Source organism: Perna viridis, chromosome 3 (assembly GCF_037379345.1).
Source record: "Perna viridis isolate PV_CMFRI_1.1 ecotype Kerala chromosome 3, ASM3737934v1, whole genome shotgun sequence".
Classification (NCBI taxonomy): domain Eukaryota; kingdom Metazoa; phylum Mollusca; class Bivalvia; order Mytilida; family Mytilidae; genus Perna; species Perna viridis.
In genome coordinates, this window is record NC_142447.1 from 52890089 (window position 1) to 52904132 (window position 14044).

Below are 14044 nucleotides of genomic sequence, written 5' to 3' on the forward strand. Positions count from 1 at the left end.
GTATTTTGAAAAGTCCAAAGATACGACAATCCACAATTATCGAGAATATTTTTCATCTTGTCTAGAAGTCGTGATCTAACTGTAGATATTTGCGTTAATCTAAATAGGTATTTAAATAAGATTGAAGCAATTTTGTTTTCTTTTCCTGTTATCAGTTTTGTCCAAAACGATATCATTTTGGTTTGTATGTCTATGTATAACGGAGAACAACCCAATTCTCCATAAATGACATCATTCTGAGTCGATGATTTTAGGAGTAAGAGGATCTTATAAAATTTTAATTGTACTCTTTCCAAAATGTCAATATTTTAAAAAAAAAAATGATAATAATTTGTTATGTCAAAAACCAAAGTTGTTATTTTTAGCAAAATGGGTAAGCTTAAACTCCAAGAAATGTGATATGTTATATTTATAGCATAGTATTCCGAGTTAGACAAATAAACTTTCGAACGCGCAGCGTGAGAAGTTTATTTGGCTAACGAGGAAGGCGTTGCTATAAATGATTTGTAACATGAATGACACGCCCATGACAGTCCGTGCACAAAAAAATAACGTTTGGCGGGAAAATCTAATAACCCGCACAGTAGGCAGTATGGCAGACGCATTCTCTCTACCAGATTGGCTTGACATTGAAAATGTAGAAAGCGATGATTTGGTTCTCTCTCAGGTGTGTATTTTTTAATTGAATTAGACTGATTTACTCTAATTGTCTTTTTGAAGGCTTTTAAACACAACTATTCGGGGCATGGACCCCCTTTTTTGGCCCAAATGTAAAAAAAATCTATTTAAATTAATGAGTAGACATTATATTTTTTGTTCTCTGTCTGGCAAAGAAAACCTGCAGAGATTTAAAGATTTGTATTTTATTATATGAAACCTAATAAAATTGACATTTGTATGTGTGCTTTTTTGTAGGCGTAATCTTTTCCCAAAGAGGCGGAGCTTACCCATGCAATATTGGTTTTAGTGTTTTGGTTATTTCATGGCTGTTTCCTCATTGCATTATATAGGCCCATGTGACCTTTCATGCAATATTATTTGGTTGCTTCAATTTAGAGCATACATTTTGGTACATGCTTGTCGTCTCTATGTTATTCCATAAAAAGATCAAAGGAAAAAAGAAGATTCATGTTACAAATAGATGTTAAAGTGATGAATTTATGTGTTTAAGTGTTTAATTTTATTATATTGGAAATTTTAAAAACACATAAAAGAAATTGTAAAACAAGGACGTGTTTATGTAACAAGTATTTTTAATTACGGATGCAAAGTATGGGAATACCATAAAGCACCAGATGTACAGAAATTTTATTTGTATTTTCTTTGAACGAATTGTAAAGATTCGAAAATGTACAGTTAATAACATGGTATGTATGGAACTTGACCGAGTGCTTATGTCTATAGAGAGGGGATATAAGGTGGTCAAATATTGGTCAAAGTTGTTGAATACAAGTAAAATGTTACGATGAAATGTATGATAATTGCATTAGGAAACCAAATTAATAAATGATCTTCAACTTGTGCTAATTTTATGTGAGAACTTTACAATTTAGGTAAATACTTAAAGTTGGTTGAAAATGACGTCAGTGCTATAGTCATTCCTATATTTGTAAAACAAACTTGATAATTCATTTTGATTATTCATACTATGTAAATTGTCCTTATTTAAGTTATCTACAATCTATGAGGTATCCTACGAAATTTGCTATACATAATGTATACCTAAAAGCTGTATTGTTTTTGGAAAATAAAAGTATTTAATTTACTTTGCCGACAGGGGCCCTATATTAATTCAATTTTCCATGTATTTTGACGGGACGTATTATGGTATACAAATCTCCGTCCGTCCGTAATAGAAATGTCGAGAACAACTTATTGAAATGACTTCAAACTGAATACACTTGTTTCTTATGATGATAACACGGTCTGTTTACTTTTTTGGTGAACATTTGATTTTACCGGTCCGAGTTACTGGACTTTGAAACTAGAAAAACAGGGGGGGGGGGTAATTCAGTTTTTCATGTCAGAGTTATTGACCTTTACCGTCAAAGGTTTTTTAAGGGGGTGCTTTTCACATGTCAAGCATTAACTTGAAAACTACTGATCTGAATCACTTCAAACTTCATTCAGCTAACGACTATGATCTTTATATAATTTTTGAGCAAATAATAATTTTTCTTTTCAAATAATTATACTTTGATACTTTAAAAAGGAAGGGGTCATTTTTATATTTTCGCGACGGACGTATGATGCGCTATAGGTTTATTTGTTTATTTGTTTATGCTTTGTATAATATTTTAGCATGATAATGGAAATTCAAGTATTTTTTTTCTAGGCCTAAAGTAATATACACATTTTTCCTGTGTTATTTGGGACATAAAATTACAGACTATAATAGCTTCTGTTGCAATTAGATTCTTGCATCTCGACTTTTTTTAACTCGCATCTATTTATTATCTCGTACGAACAGCTAAAGGTAATATGTGCAGATGTTGTTGGGGAACATAATCTTCCGAAGCTGTATAGAATGTAGTTATTAGTATGGTACATAATTCTTGCTTAAGCAGCATAATATAAGCGTATTAGGCAAAGATAGTCAAATATAGTTACGAGTTACGTCATGCTGCTCTTGCAAGTTGACGAAACTCTGTATTTCACAGCCCAAATATTGTACATCATTCTGTGTACTCTAACTAAAGCACAAAAAAAAAGAATAGAAATGGTATGGAATGAGATTATGTATATTGAAAAAAGCGACTTTATTTTTCTTTCTTCAAGAAATGTGAAGTAATATTTATTTGTTTTTTTTTTCACCGACCCAGTCCGTACGAAGTTCGACTGACTTTTTCTAAAATTTTTGAGTTTTTCTAAGTCGGAAATTGAAGTTTTAAAAAATTCATAATTTTGAATCAAACAATTTTCAATTTTTCGAAATGCAGAATGTCTGGTTGAGCGAAGTCATAATTTCAGGTCATCGTGATTGGTCTCCAAAAAATTTGAATATTTTTTAAGTCAGAACTTTGAGTTTGTCAATAGTTTGGGAAAATAAAAAAAAAGGTTCAATTTTTAAATGTCAAACGTAGTCCAAAAAGTGGTAAATTTGAATTTTCAAGTTGTGAACTTTGAGTCGAAAATATTGCTCAGTTCATGTTGTAATACTGCATACGTATTATACTTGTACCCTAGAAACTTACTGTATCAGAATAAACTCGAATAAATTATAAGTACCATGGCCATATTAGCGTTTTAACGGAAGGTGAATGAAAACAAGATGTTAAATATTTATCACAAATTAAAATCGTCCATTTTAACTAACATTCTTTTAAGTGGAAGGATATACGGCCACAGCACATTTTTTTCAAGAACCAGCAGCCTATGTAAAACAATTCCTGACATGCTGGTGTCCCTCTGGTAATCAGATATGACGTGCCCTCACTGTGCATACAATACCTGTACAGAGTAGGAAAATATTTACTTTTCGCTTTGCCCCGATTAACCTGCTCCTTCGGTGACCAAAAGTGAGCAACACTCCCATTGGTAACAAACGTGAAGCGGGTTCCCCTGGTAAACTTTGAACATTTTAATCCATACATTAATTCATTTTTTTTATATTTGTTAATTTAGCTTCCCATAACCTGCTCTCCTATCGTAGGTAGAATCTAATAACTTGGGTCGGAATAAATAAATATCTTTAGATTTCCCAGCGTCACACCACAAGAGCATTTCTCTAATCAGTTTTATGAAAAATAGGTTTGATTTTTTCCGACGCAGTCGATATAGTTTCGCTTTTTACCCTTTGACATTAAAGACGCTCTTCCATGGAAACGCAAGTCACCTGATCGAAATTCTGTTTCCCGATTGGCCATATACTGATATCTTAGTGGCGTTCGAAAAAACTGCAGCCGATAGGAAATTAAAATTGCGCGTCATGTGTTATTTCCTGAATGAAATGTAGAAAATTATAAATAAACAAATATTACGGAGTCGGCTATCTTTTTTTTAAATATAGTACTTGTTTATATATATAAATGTATTAATAATGGGACAAAGGAATGGTAATACTAAACCATTGTTTAAAAAAAAATTAAAATGAAAGTAAAATTTATGGTTAACTTTTCATGTCTCAATCGTCTATGAATACTTCTGTAAACCAAATATTTTAATGTCATGTTTTCTGTCGTCAATCTTATTTATCCATTATTTTCTTTGTTTATCTACCGTTTTTGGCTGGTTGTTTATGTTTAAGATACGACTTAAGACTTTAATTTGCCCTATTACTATTGGTGTGTTTTAACAGACGTCGGTATTCTGACGAGTAAATCGTGATAAAAATTCTTTGGGAAAAACCATTTTTAATGTATTTAAATGTTAAATGTAATATTAACAAAATAAGGATAACAGCTGACGCACAGCGAGATTCTAGCCCCCATTAACATTGAGGTCTTAGTAGCAACTCGGGGATTGATAAAGGATTTTTCATCCAGTGAATTAATTTTTCAATTGAAACAATATATACATCGTCCATTTCAACAAGTTTGTCCAAGAACATTTCGAACCCCTTAAGATTGTTTCGGTATGATGGGTGCGTGAACCAGTTGTGACGGAAACTTAGGCCAAATGGTGCTTTGTTAGATTTATAATAGCCTTGAAAATTGTTCCATAAAAATTGGAAAGTATCTTCAGCAGTAGTTGGAGAAAATATACATCCATCAACATAGTTACAGGGATACATATTTCTATAGTCCATAACGGGAACGTTAGGAACTTCCCACAGTCCGGGATAATATCTTTTTGGACACTCTGAAATTACACAGTCGCCATGCCAACCAAAGTCTAAAGTAAAAGGCCACGTTTTTTTAAGTCCACTGTTTTGTAAGACCAGTGTTGAATCATAAGTTATTTTTCGAGCTTTTAAAATCGAAAACTGCTCATCGCCCAATGGCTTTAGCTCTGGACTTCTCCACCCATACGTTTTTATTCCTAGTTTTGAAAGTGTTTCATCTTGTTCCTCTAACTGTTTCTTCATTTTGTGTTTGGAACCGTAGTGAGACACTGTTGAACCCCTCAAAGCAATTTCTTGACTGTTGTTATAAAAATATGAAATAAAAGCATCTCTAGATCCTTCCTGTGTGATGAAAAATGTACTAGAGATCGGACAATTATCTGGATTCCTCCTTCGACCGGAGAAAATGTTTTTGTATCTGTAGAATACTTGCGAGTCAATATTGCCATCAAAAGACATATATACAAACTGAGGAGTGGCTTCGTTGTTTAATCCGTCGGAAATTGAACTGCCCTTACAGAAACAATTTGGGAGCTTACAGTTATCACCTTGTACACAAATGTTGTTTGATTCATGACCACCAAATGGAGACAATTTTGACTTCTGTCTTAGGTTAGAGAACAAATTGATGGGAATCCATGACCATCCAAAATTGTTTCTTGAAGCTCCTGAAGAAGCTGGTTGAATGGTGATTGGTTTTGATTGATCGTGAATGGGGTTGACAGTGTTGGTCTTTTTTGTCCTCATATGTACTATATTTGGTTGTTCTGGTGTTGCTTTAAATGTTGTCTTGAGAACAGTAGGATAGTATATATTGGTACCTGCCTGTGGCGAGAGAGAATTCGAACTATTTTCAGTATCCACGCGCGATGTTCTCCGGCGCAGCGTTGTTACACTTTTTTTTGATGTTGTCGTAGCTTTTGTCGTCGTTGTTCGTGTTGTAGTAGTCGTGGTTGGGATTGTGGTTGATGTGGTGGTACTCGTCGTCGTTGGTGTTGTGGTTGATGTGGTAGTACTTGTAGTCGTTGGCACTGTTGTTGTGGTACTCGAAGTCGTTGGTTTAACTGTTGTCGTTTTAGACGTTGCTTTCGTTGACTGAGAAGTCTTTTGTTCGGCTGTTTCTTTTGATTGCCCACACTGCCATGGGGAAAACTGTAAAATATTTCTTAAAGATGTAGGTTGTTGCATCCATTTTAAAACTTTATTGACGGACAGTACATACACTTCCGAATTTTTTGACAATTCACGTAAAAATCTTTTCATTGCATTGAAATTATGAGGTGTTTCTAACCATGCCGCATGGGCATGTATTCCTAAAGGCGCTCTATTACCGTTATACGCACTTTTAAAGTTGTCCATCAAATATTTGAATGCTTCATCCTCACTCGAGGGTCGATTCATACACCCATCTAGATAGTTACATGGATAAAGGCCTTTGAAATCAATCATAGAATTAACTGGAAATTCCCAGAACCCCGGATGTTTACTGCTTAAGCATGGTTTCATCTGGCATCGAAATGGCCAACCATAATCTGCTGTGAAAGGCCATGGGTTAGGATTTTTGAAAGAATTTCTATTATAAGTTAGAGAAATGTCATATTCATATCCGAGACTTTTAAGGACATCAGGTTGGTCATCTCCAGCAGTTTCTAGAAACGGACTCCTCCATCCAGTTATTTCCGAATACGGGACGTGGCTATGTTTGACTAGGTTTTCTTTCTGTTGTTTCGCTTCACGGTATAAAACATCTCTCGTTTGAATATGATTATGATGTACGCTATGTGAGGCTATTTCCATTCCTTCATCGTAGAACTCCTTTACACCAGCATAAGAAGTGTACTGATGAGACACATACAGAGTCATGCCAATACGACATCCGTTAGGGTTCACACTATTTGACTGGAACAGTTGATTATATATTTTAATGATTGGTGGCGTCAGCGCATCGTCAAATCCAAAATAAACCATTTGAGGAATATCTGACACATTTAGTAAAGGGTGATTAAATGTAGGACAGAAACAGTTTGGTAGTTTACAGTTCGTCTCTTGTTCACAACGATCAAATCCGAACGCCAAACAACCCAGAAGGCTAGAGATCACAAATGTTCGTATCCCCATGTTTCAAAGTTCTTACTGTTAAAGGAATTGCGTAATGAGTATCGTTTTATAACCGTTATGCCTTAATTGCACCATGTGACCAGATGAAGGTTGATGTTTCGTTCTCCGGAACTACAAGGTACTTGAATGAAAGGTTTGTCAGAGGGAGGTCAGTATTAACACCACTGTTAAGAACTAATCACTTCATTGTTTTAGTTTTCGGACTATTTGGATGGGTATTTATTTAAACCTTTATAAACAAACATTCCATTAGCAAACTAAGGCTGAAATTTGAGAGGTTACATGATTTTTGACTTTTTTATAAATAGGATGTGAAAACTTATTGAAAAAGTCGTAACGAAAACGTTTTTGCCAATCATATGCATGGTTTATGTAATATCCGGAGACGAAAATCCCACTTGCAAGATATCGTACAAAAAATGAATTCAATTATTTGCTCTGATCATGAGAAATGATATGTTTAGCTGAGCGACAATAAAATGCGGAGCAGGTCGTTTTAATACGATTGGGCACGCCCTTAGTGCAGTTATAGATAATCCGGTATTTTCCGTCTCTTTCGGATGTAATAAGGAATTCTGTGAAAATTTAGATCGAAGGTGTTTACAGTTTCGTCAGAGTTGATAAAAAGTCAACATTGTATCTGACTTTGTCATTTTAGTCAAAACGGAATAAATGAGTCAGTTGATATGGGGATTGGGAATCCTGACCAAAATATCCAAACAAACCATATATACATGAGGCTATATGAACGATTGGTGGGAATGTAATACATGGGTATTTAGATTGACACAAAGGTATTCAAGTGGGCCTAGATAACCCTAATCTTATCTGTTATTGAATTCTTATTTTCTTAACGTATCACTTGTGAACTAACTTATGGCATAAATATATTGATGAAGGCGAAGACAAGCTCTCAAAGGGTTCCTCTTGTTGAATATTTTGTCCAAAATACTCGACCTTAAAACAGTGCAGCGGACGGCTAAGGATTTTTAGAACTTTTCAATGGGCCTAGACTTTATATGGCTATATAATATGTCAATGGAAAGATAAACCAATGTTGTTTTTGATTATCCTTCTTTTTTTAACTAATAAGATAAGGGGTCAAAGATCAATCTACCCCAATACACTTTGATAAGCAATATAAGTAAAACCGTGCGTTGTAGATATCGGAAAACAGGTATCATGTAAAGATCACATATATAGAATTTTAAAAAATGGAAAAAATAACTTTCCCGACAAAACTTGACCTTTTTTAAAATCACTGAGCAAAAGCGCCCCTTAAATTGGTTGTGTTTTAGTGCCTTTTCAATGAATAAGAGATAAAAAGACACCGTAGAATATTACAATGTATAACTAAATATTCTGTACCGAATAATATATGAAATAAACACTACGTTCTTGATTCGATCTGCAACATGAGCTTTGCAAAATGTGTTTGAAGTTGCAAATTTCCACATATTTAAACTATTAATTGTACAAAATAGTATAATACGGAACCGTTTCCGAACAATTTGTCTAGTGTCCGGCCTGTTTCCTGAGCAGAAATATTATAAAATTAATATATTACCAGTGAACCTGGTCCACATCCCCATTTTTTTTAAATCAAGCCTGGGTTGCTAACTAATTCTTTAAACTCAAATATGTTATTCTTATGACTAATTTTGTGGTGTTTTGTCTTTACTATAGATATCCCGTTCTTCTTTCCAATTTCGTCAAAACGAACATTGTTGGGTGCCCCATTATTGAATAACAGAAAAAATATGTATGTCAAACTATTATTTATCTGCCTAAAAACACTTAAAAATGATCATGTAAAAAGTGAGTTATTTTGGATAATATTCATACTTTTCTGTTGTACCAACAGTTCGGAAACAAGACAGGTTGTCCGGAAGTGATTTCGTATTTTACATGCAATTTTATATACTACTATTTCTGGTCTCCATTACTTTCTATGTTAAATTCAGCTTTTTATAAGGCTCATTTTTTTTACATTAGTACTGATGGTGCTTAGAGGGGTATCATTATGATGGTCACCCTTTACCTTAACTCTCGTAAAAATATCAACATACCTTATGTGCCTTCTAAGAAAGAACGGTAAAGTGAAAATGACAGGTGCAGAAATCACTACTTTCGTTTTGAAATTTAGCCATATCAAGGGGCCTACAGTTTTTGTTCAGAATGGTTTAGGTTACAGACCACCAATTCAACCAATGAGCATTTGGAACGTATGCAAAAATAGTCCTACGCAGAAATTACCCCTGTTCCTCATAGTGCTGTGAAAAAAGGTCTCATCTTATTTAAAATATTTAAACAGTTTCTGAAAGGAAAAACATTTCTGTACATTTTATAGGTGCATTTTGCTTCTTGTGATGTGAAGCCTAATCTCCATAATGATTTTTAAATATACCCCTATCTTGTGAAAACACTGGGATTTCCCATGCTATTTATAGACCCTTCACTTCCGGTGACCAGTACTGCACTGCAAGTCTGCTAACCCCACATGCCATTCTGAGGATTGTGAGCTGACATATGTAGAATCATGCTGATATATAGTCCTCTGCAGGTTAAAGTTAAGGTAAAGTCCAGAGAAGCCATTGAATATTGTGAAATTAGCATAGAAGCATATGGAAAGTGGAATTAGTGGTTTTTAGCCTTTACCCTACACTTAATAACGAAAATGACGTTTTTAGAGTATTGCTGATTTATTCAGCTTTCAGATGACACCAAGTTTGTATACCTCTACTAAACAAGGAGAATGATAGGGTGCACTATTGGGACTACTTCGTGTCATTACGAACTACTTTGTTGTATGTTCAGGTGACTGGTTTCCGAAATATTGGTATTACATCTATAATGATAGTTGAATTTGTCCTCATTTGGACCTACGTATGCCATTCCTGCTTTAAATTAAAAAAAATTGTTTAAAATGTTTTTTACATCTTGATTGTATAAGAAATTGGCCCATTCTCAAATATGTAATCTCTGTCATTGTAGACGACCTCTGATTTAAAAAGACTAAAAGTTTGTTGTTTGGTTAAGGCATGCAGGGGCGGATCGGGACAAGTAGTATACATGATGCGTTTGGGTCGTATTTTTCTGGGGGAATCAGGGAAGCGACACAATGCGCATGCGCATGACGTCATATCCGGTTGTCACGGACCTGAACTGACCATTTGGGTGTGACCGGTAGGGGGAGGGGGTCGGAAATGGACTGTGGATGACCGAAAGTGGCCTCAGATGGGGGACCAAAAATGGAAACAGGGGAACCCTTTGATCTAGGAAAGGGGGAGGGGGCTTTAAGGTTGGGAGGAAAACGACCTCCATAGGTATCCTCTTTAAGTGTCCTAATTGGTGTCATTATATAGTATGGTGTAAACAGGTAAGTATAAAAAAGGGGGAGGTGATTACAACTAGAGTTATCTTTCTTTGTTTATATTGCTTTTTTTATTTTCAGATTTTCAATAACGTTAATTGCTTTTTAATTATTTTTGTAAATTGATTGTTTGTAATTTCATTGTCATTGTGTAATAATTGAATGGGAACTTTGAATAGATGTTTTTCGCGGTGTACAACAGATGTCTTTCTATCGTATTTTTTAATGTATTGATTCAAGTGGCTTTATATTGTAATGTATGAATACATTTAAGGTATAGGTGCAACTCAGATGTTTGATTTTTCCATTGTTTTAATTATTTTTGTGTAGTTTAATCATTTTTGTGTAATTTATTTATTTGTTTGTGATTTAATTTTCTCTTTGCGATATTCAATTGATTGTGTAATTCATTTGAATAGATGTTTCACGGATTAGACAGATGTTTTAAACTTTCCATTTTACTGGTGATTTCAATAGCCCATCTGTCCCGTGCCCTGGCGTGTTACATGCTGGGGTTGTCAGGCTATAATACGGAAAACCTGATTGCAAACCATAGTGGTGCACCGTGTCGGGAAAGATGCCACGTTCCTTGCAAGTTACGGAACCCTGCTGTGGTATTCGATAGTAGTAGGAACCTTTGCACTCCGCCACAGGAAGCTAAATTGCCCGACCTTACCCATCCCTCTCTTTTTTTTGTGGCAATCTAAATTTGTCCACCGTATTATCCTTGTGTCTTCATTTCATCATCATTCATGTTCATTTTATCATCCATTTCATGTTCATTGTCTGAATATAGCTGAAATAAAGCTGCTCGGACGTTAAAACCCAACGATCAATCAATCAATCAATCAATCAATAGTCCATGTATTGATTTTTAAACGCTTTTTATTGTGCTTTAGGAATGTATTACAGTTGTAAGAAGACTACAACATGTTCTGCAATGTTTACAACAGGGAAATCAATTTTATCATTGTTTTAATTATTTTTGTTTAATGATGTTTAATAGTTTTTTGTATTCAGTTTGAACAATTAATGTTTCTATTTTATCCTTTCTAACGTCTAAAGATTATACTGACCATTGTAAGGTTTACACGTTGTACAATCAGAACGTTAAGAGCTTTTAAATGGTGTATTGCCTTTCATTTCAGATGTTTATTGTCGACCATAGCATCACCTATACTACAAACGCACTCAATCTTATCATCGATTTTGTCCGTAGTATGGGCTCTAGAGGGTAAATTCCTTTTTTCATATTTTCAATGTTTACATGTCGCGTGTACTAGATTTGGCCTGTTATGGGGGTAAACCATTGAACTAAGGAATTTCATTTTTTTTCTCCATATTTTCATTCGTGGTTTGTTTCCCTCGCCCCCTTTTTTGTTTAAGTATTGTATGATAAGGAAATTGAACTTTTTATTGCTATAGTGCTTTCATTTTTGGTAACATCCCTTCAGCATGTGCATATGGAGTGTTCATATCACAACTCATACGTTATGCCAGATGTTGCCGAGACTACGCAGACTTTTTGTATCGCGCTAGAATTCTAACAAATAGGCTTCTGCAGCAGGGTTATGTTGCTACAAGATTGAAGTCATCACTACAAAAGTTCTATGGCCGTCATCATGAACTCGTGAATCGTTACGGTGTATCCATCTGCGCCATGAAAACTGATTTGTTCAACGTGAAGTAGTTTTCCTTCCCTCTTTCATCTACCCCGGACTTGACTTTTTATTAGCAACTCGGCGGGTGTTTCTAGAAAAGCAGAGGACGCTTACGCTACCGGTACACCTGGTCCATGCTCCCAGTTTTTAGTGGAGTCCGAGTTGCTCATTTGCTTTTGTTACTTTGTAGGTATGATTTTAGTTACTTTATGTTCTTTGTTGTGTGTGTCTATTTTCCTTGTCTGGTTTTTGTTCCTAGATTACATTCTTTTCATTACCGCTATAACCTTGGTTTCCTTGCTTACTCTTTCAAGTTATGAGGCTCTGATAGTAAATGTGTTTGTTATGCTGTCGCTAACGGTTTTAATATTTGTTATCGGTTTTGAGCTACCCTGTTTTGTAAGGAGGTCTTTCTTTAGTATAGTTTTATTACACAACAAGATTTTTTTTCTTTTATTTACAATTCATATTCATTGTTCCATTCGTCGAGGTGTCGTCTGTATTTTTCGAAACTGGGTCCTGCTCAATGGTCTGTTCCATAAAGTGTTCTTCTTCCCCTTTAAATAACACTTCACGATTCGATCTTCTTATGATTCTGCTTTACTATCAGTAGTCGTGCCTTACGAGTATCATTGGCGTCAACGCTGTTTTTTCCACTCTACTTAATCTTCACTTCCTTTTGTTCCTCGATTTACATGACTTCTGATGGTGTTCATTGTACATACCATATAGCTCCTCCTGTTTTTTATGAAACATCCTTTCATCGTATAAGGTTCTGGTATCGTAGATCAATCTGATTTATCTAGTTGAACTTTTGTAACTTTCTTGATTTATTAAGTTCATCGATTCTTATACAAGGATGCACGATACTCCGCTCTGGTTTCCACTAGTATTTGATGTTCTGACGTTGTACGTTTTACGTTCTTAATACATTAGCACGATCTTTGATCCGAAATCCTCTCTATACAGTTCCTATATATATGTAGGTGTCACATCTGGTCGACTTTTTTCTTTCCTCCAGCTGGTCTACCACGAGGTCTTTTTTGGGCCTCACTTTCTTTTGTAAGTTCATTCCTTGGTTTGCATTGTGCCTTTTCTGTCGACCATTGCACGTGTATGGCATCACGACTGGTGATCTCTTCTAAATAAATCCCTCGACAGGGAACTATCTTGTAAATCTTTATTGCTCCGAGTGCGTCCATCTCCTTTGCGAGTCGGCTAAGAAGTGACCACATATCCTTTTTCATCTCTGTTTATACTTTTCCTCATCCCAGAACACATCCTGAATTTCCCATGGGAAAATGTTGATTCTCAAAGTTGTCGGGAGTGCCCTGTTTCATGTCGATCAATAAATATCTGTGGGTTCGTCGGTGGCATACTCGTACGATTTCATAAAGTAGTTTGTCTTTTTGGGAAACATTTGTTGGGCCATGGTCATGGCCTGTGATACGTCTCTGGGATTTTTAAAAAGAACCAGGTAATGAGCATTCAGACTGATGGTTCTGTGATACTTGTTTTTGTTGAACAGATTCTGAACCAGCAACATGACACTTATATTGTTATGGTGAGAATATTTCGTGAAGAGTTGCGAGATAAATTTAGTGACCGAATTCATCATATTGTCTAGAACAAGCAAGTGTCTCTCTCTGGGATCTAAGGTGTCAAGGTCGAGGAGTCCTTGTACAAAGTCGACATCCTCCATGGTTCCATAAATGGTCTGGTACACATCGTAGCACCACGTATTCGATCGGGTCTAGGCATCATCATGTGTTTCACGCTTTGTACGAATCGGCGTACAAACATCGTTTTTCCACTTCCGGTGGGTCCTGCTTTGACACTGATAAAGGGATGGGCCCACGGCATGAAATGGTCGTCCATGTATTCTTTGGGTACGTCAAGGCAAGGGGGTCGTCTGTCAGGTGTATGAAAAAGTTTTCCACAGCTGTGTCTTTGGGCAAATTTTCTTGAGATTCATCCTGGATCGATTGGCGTAGCCCTTTCATCGAAGTATAAGGGTGTTGGCGTAGTCCATTCATCCAAGTATCTAGGTTTTTTTTCTTTTCTCAAAGCATATTGGTGTAGTTCTGTCATCAAAGTATCGTACTCCGA

The 14044-nt window shown here is 35.5% G+C and overlaps 1 protein-coding gene across 1 annotated transcript; it reads right to left on the reverse strand.

Moving 5' to 3' along the window:
- Positions 1-1306: 1306 nt before the first annotated feature.
- Positions 1307-7000, reverse strand: LOC148622876 (uncharacterized). Its single transcript, XM_088573157.1, has one exon. It carries the CDS (start codon positions 6899-6901, stop codon positions 4430-4432), a length of 2472 nt encoding a protein of 823 aa, XP_088429283.1. The 5' UTR covers positions 6902-7000; the 3' UTR covers positions 1307-4429.
- Positions 7001-14044: the final 7044 nt, after the last annotated feature.